The sequence below is a fragment of the Sinocyclocheilus rhinocerous genome, unplaced genomic scaffold, assembly GCF_001515625.1.
Source record: "Sinocyclocheilus rhinocerous isolate Xijiao unplaced genomic scaffold, SAMN03320098_v1.1 scaffold535, whole genome shotgun sequence".
Taxonomy (NCBI): Eukaryota; Metazoa; Chordata; class Actinopteri; order Cypriniformes; family Cyprinidae; genus Sinocyclocheilus; species Sinocyclocheilus rhinocerous.
Genome location: NW_015646174.1, coordinates 418,938 through 423,219, shown reverse-complemented (window position 1 = coordinate 423,219; position 4,282 = coordinate 418,938). Strand labels below are relative to the sequence as shown.

At 37.0% G+C, this 4,282-nt stretch overlaps 1 protein-coding gene across 1 annotated transcript in view; it reads left to right on the top strand.

Moving 5' to 3' along the window:
* The window catches only part of LOC107707121 (uncharacterized), a 12,852-nt gene that overhangs the window by 4,085 nt on the left and 4,485 nt on the right, over nucleotides 1–4,282 (top strand). Inside the window, exons 2-4 of the mRNA XM_016511025.1 lie at nucleotides 1,277–1,470; nucleotides 1,566–1,716; nucleotides 2,672–2,799. Coding sequence (XP_016366511.1) covers nucleotides 1,277–1,470; nucleotides 1,566–1,716; nucleotides 2,672–2,799 — 473 coding nt within the window. The remainder of the gene's footprint in view (nucleotides 1–1,276; nucleotides 1,471–1,565; nucleotides 1,717–2,671; nucleotides 2,800–4,282) is intronic.

The window sequence follows — 4,282 nt, the reverse complement described above, 5'->3', positions numbered from 1 at the left end:
GGTGAGGTGAGCTAATCATAGACTGAAGACCCAGGTAAACAATGAATTAATCTTTTCTGTTTCTTATAGCATTATAGTTTTGTATTGTTTGTGGTGTAATCAACGTTTGCGTAAGTAGTAGACGTGTTAGGGAAGTAACATAACATTTTAATTATATTTTGCTAAAATGAACGAAATTACTCTAAAAAAAGATTCGTTCATTTTGCTGAACGAGACTCAAAGGTCCGAGTCGGTAAAATGATCCGAACTTCCCATCACTAAGTGATCCGAGTGCACTTGAAATACGAAGAGAAGGCGGGTCCGGATTTGGACCGGAGTCCGGACTTTGAGAAGGGCTGCACTAAACAGTACTTTTGGATTGAACAATTTAGAGTTTACCATGAACAAAAATGCTGTTTCATAAGAGAAGTCACTGACTTTTTGCGACAGGTAGAATTCAGCTTACGGCACTTCTTATTCATTCATATGGTATCCGTAAACAGCAATTGAGTATCGCACAACTCCGACTGAAATTCAATGACGTCAAGGCTGTAATGTGATTGGTTATTAAAGGGGTCATATGGTGCGATTTCAAGTTTTCCTTTCTCTTTGGAGTGTTACAAGCTGTACTGCAAACACATATTCATCACTGTGTCTGTCACGAGACTCTGTTCTCCTTTCGGGCTCTGTCTTTACATTTATTTTGAAAGATGAAGCTCGCGATTATGTTAAGTGGCGTTACATTTCCGACGAGTGCTTGCTGTGTTCGGCCAATCACAATGCACTGGTTCAGCTGGCCAATCAGAGCAGACTGTGCTTGTCGGAAGGAGGGACTTTGTAGAAAACAAAGCGTTTGAGAGAGGCGGGGCATAGAGGACTTACAATAATGTACAGTATTTGAAAAATAATGTGTTTTTTGAACATTAAAGCATGTCAACATATTCTGTTACACCAAATACACAAAATAATGATCTTTAAAAAAGCATCATATGACCCCTTTAAGGCACACATGATCCAAGTTGACCGTTACGCTTTCTCCAATAGTAAGTAATACAGACCCTCTCATCTCCCTATAGTAAGACAATCTCTTGCGGAAGCTGAACGAACTTGCGGTCCGATACTTAATGTCCGTGTGGGAACTGATTTTCCGCATGTAAAACAAAGATTGCATTCGGTACACGTGCACCGAACTGAAAGTCCTGTACCGAAACGGTTCAGTACGAATACGTGTATCGTTACACTCCTATTTGCCAACATTAATTCTTGCATGTTTGTGATTTATGTTTCTTCTCACAAGAGTCAAATGTGGACTCAGAAAGAGCAACTCAAATGACAGAGTGGCTCAAAAATGATACCTGGCCAGCAAGTCAGGTCGAGCAGTACATGAAAGAGACAGCGATCCAAAGGGCCAAATGGATTCGTGACAATGGATCCAAGACAATAATGGAAATAGTCAAAGAGTATCCACGTCCCCTCAACACTCCGGGCATGGTGAGTTTAAAATGTAAAAATAAAATCATTGGCTCATTATCTTCCTTTTTGTTTTACAACTTCTTTTGTCATGTTTATCTTTTTGTTCTTTTTAGATATTGCAGGATTTTTTAATTTTGAATCCAGACTGTGCTTCCAAACTCGCAGAAAATTGGGTATCTGTGTTTAAGGATAAGATTCTACAGTTTGCCAGCAAAGAGAAACAAGCTCTTGATCTACTTCACAACATAGAAATGATGTCAGCAGGTAATGGGTATTAAGCAAACAGTGTTACAAATGAATACAGTCCAAAATTAATTACTTTACCATCAATCCCAAAAAGGATAGATTGTGAATATTGTCCCTTTTTATAAAAATAACTGTTGGTAATGACAATTTCCATTTTCATTGTACTGTCTTTTTAACACAATTTTACAAATGAATGTCATGTATGCAGATAGGGCTGGACGATATGGCCAAAATTGATATCACGATATATTTCTTAATTTCGGTCGATACGATATAATTCCGATATCGATATGAACACTATTTATCTGAAATAGAAATCTTTTGTAACATTATAAATGCCTTTATCATCACTTTTGATCAATTTTAAGCATCCTTGCTAAATAAAAGTATTAATTTCTATAATTTCTTTCCCAAAAAAAGAGATTGAAACAAAAGTGCTTCAGCCAGAAAAAAGAACAACAAAAACTGGAAATGTTGCTGGAGACGGGCTTATTTAAAATGAAAACTCATTCTCTGCCAGCAGGAGGCGCTTTTAGAGTGATAAAACTAGCGGTTTCTCCAGTAATGGCTGTAATCAAAGCAGCTCCGCTCATGAATGCTACTTTTATCAGATCAAATGAAAATGCCATTGAAACTTTTCTGAAGACAGTCCTTTCCCTTCAGAGATACATTTATATAAAACACCCGCGCCGTGTTATGAATTTGAAAAGTGCAGTGCTAATGTTTATTCAACGAAGTCAAACGGCACAAATAAATCAATGTATGGGAAACTGGTAATGTATATCGAAATATCGGAAATGTGTTTAAAAATCAAATCACCGTTATTGAAAAAAATGATATCGCGATACATATTGATATTGAATTATTGTCCAGCCCTATATGCAGATTTATTTTAGTCAACTTTTATTGCAGTTTGAAAGATATTTTTTACATTTTGAGTGTTTTTTTTTAATTGTTGATTTTTATTTTAAAGAGAGACAGAGTGACGTCGCCGTGCAATTCCTGCCTGTAGTCCTTCCAACGTATGTGTACAAAATTGGAAGAAAAATGTTCAGACCAACTTTCCTAGAAACCAGGAAGGCCTTCATAGACATACAGCCTGTAAGTTAACAGCCACTGCTAAAACTACATGATTTAAGTATTTACAATATATTGTATGGACCCTTTTCACAGACTGTGATGACGTGTTTCCACAGTTATCAACATCGCAAATCTTGTAAAGTTTATTTAATTTTTTTATTTTTTATTGAATGCACATTTAAAACAATATGCTTCATGCTGCATTACCTTGTCAGTAAATTACACAAAAAAAATGAATTAGCACTGCAGTGAGGATGTTTATAAAACAATGGCTAAGGGAATAACGACTTAAAGGGGTCCTATTATGCTCTATTACAAAGTCTTGATTTTGTTTTGGGGGTGTACTAGAACCGCCTCTCATACTAGGTTGTTCGAAAAACACATTATTTTTCACATATTTTACATTATTACAACACCTCTCTCCTCAGTCTGGCATGAACGGCTCGAATAGTTCCTGTATCAAATGAAGGCCCGCCTTCTGAAATACGAAATGTGCTGTGATTGGTTAGCTGGGCCAGTGTGTGTTGTGATTGGCACCACTCGGCGCCTGGTCGGGAAATGTCACGCCCCTTACCATAGCCGCCTGCGAGCTTCAGTGTAAATATTACGTCAAAATCAAATCAATTTGAGCGCGATTTAAACCAGGATGATTGTAACCACTCTAAGTTCGTCTGCCTTGGGAAAGTTAGCGTGTCTCCGACATAGTGATCACACTCGTTGCCTTCTCTATTGCAACTCAACCAGGTCTCGTCCCATTCATCAATATTTGTGATATCACAAATCCCGGAAAATATGCGTTGTAGTCCAAACAAGTCGTTCGTTGTAGTTTTTGAAAAGTGATTTCTGTTAAATAAAATATCTCCTTTTGAAGTGGACTTTGAGCTTTGTAACTTTGCAGATATTTTTATGCTCAAACAGCAACATTACAGACTAACTAAAGTTGAAAAAGCATTATAGGACCCCTTTAACATCTCTCTCTGCTGACTGCTGTAATCAATATTTCTCTATTTTTTTTTCTCTTTTGGAAAGTCGTGGAAACTCTATTTTGTTTTTCTTTTGTTATTAGAGCAAATACAAAAATTATATTTGCTGTTATCTCCCATTCACCCCATTGAAGTTTTCAAAATTATGACGACTTCCACGTCTGAGATTCTCGGTAATGTGAAAAGGGTCCATTGTAGTGCTGTGTTCAAAATATCGATACGACGATGTATCCAGACAGAGATTTGACGATACGAGCATCAATACAGCTGGCCCTGTATTGATATTGTGGCATGTGTGCAGCAGTGGACCACGCTTAATTTGTTTAAAATTTTACAACTTTTAAAATTGAGTACAAAAAAAAAAGGCGGTTAGCTTGCAGTTTAGCGATCTCCACTTCAATAATCTATTCTCAGAAAAGTGTAAATCATCAACTGTTCATTTTACGACACAGAGAGAGAGAGGGAGAGAGGCTGTGTATGTATGAATTACCACCGTTTTGCCGCGTTTCTCTATTAACAGT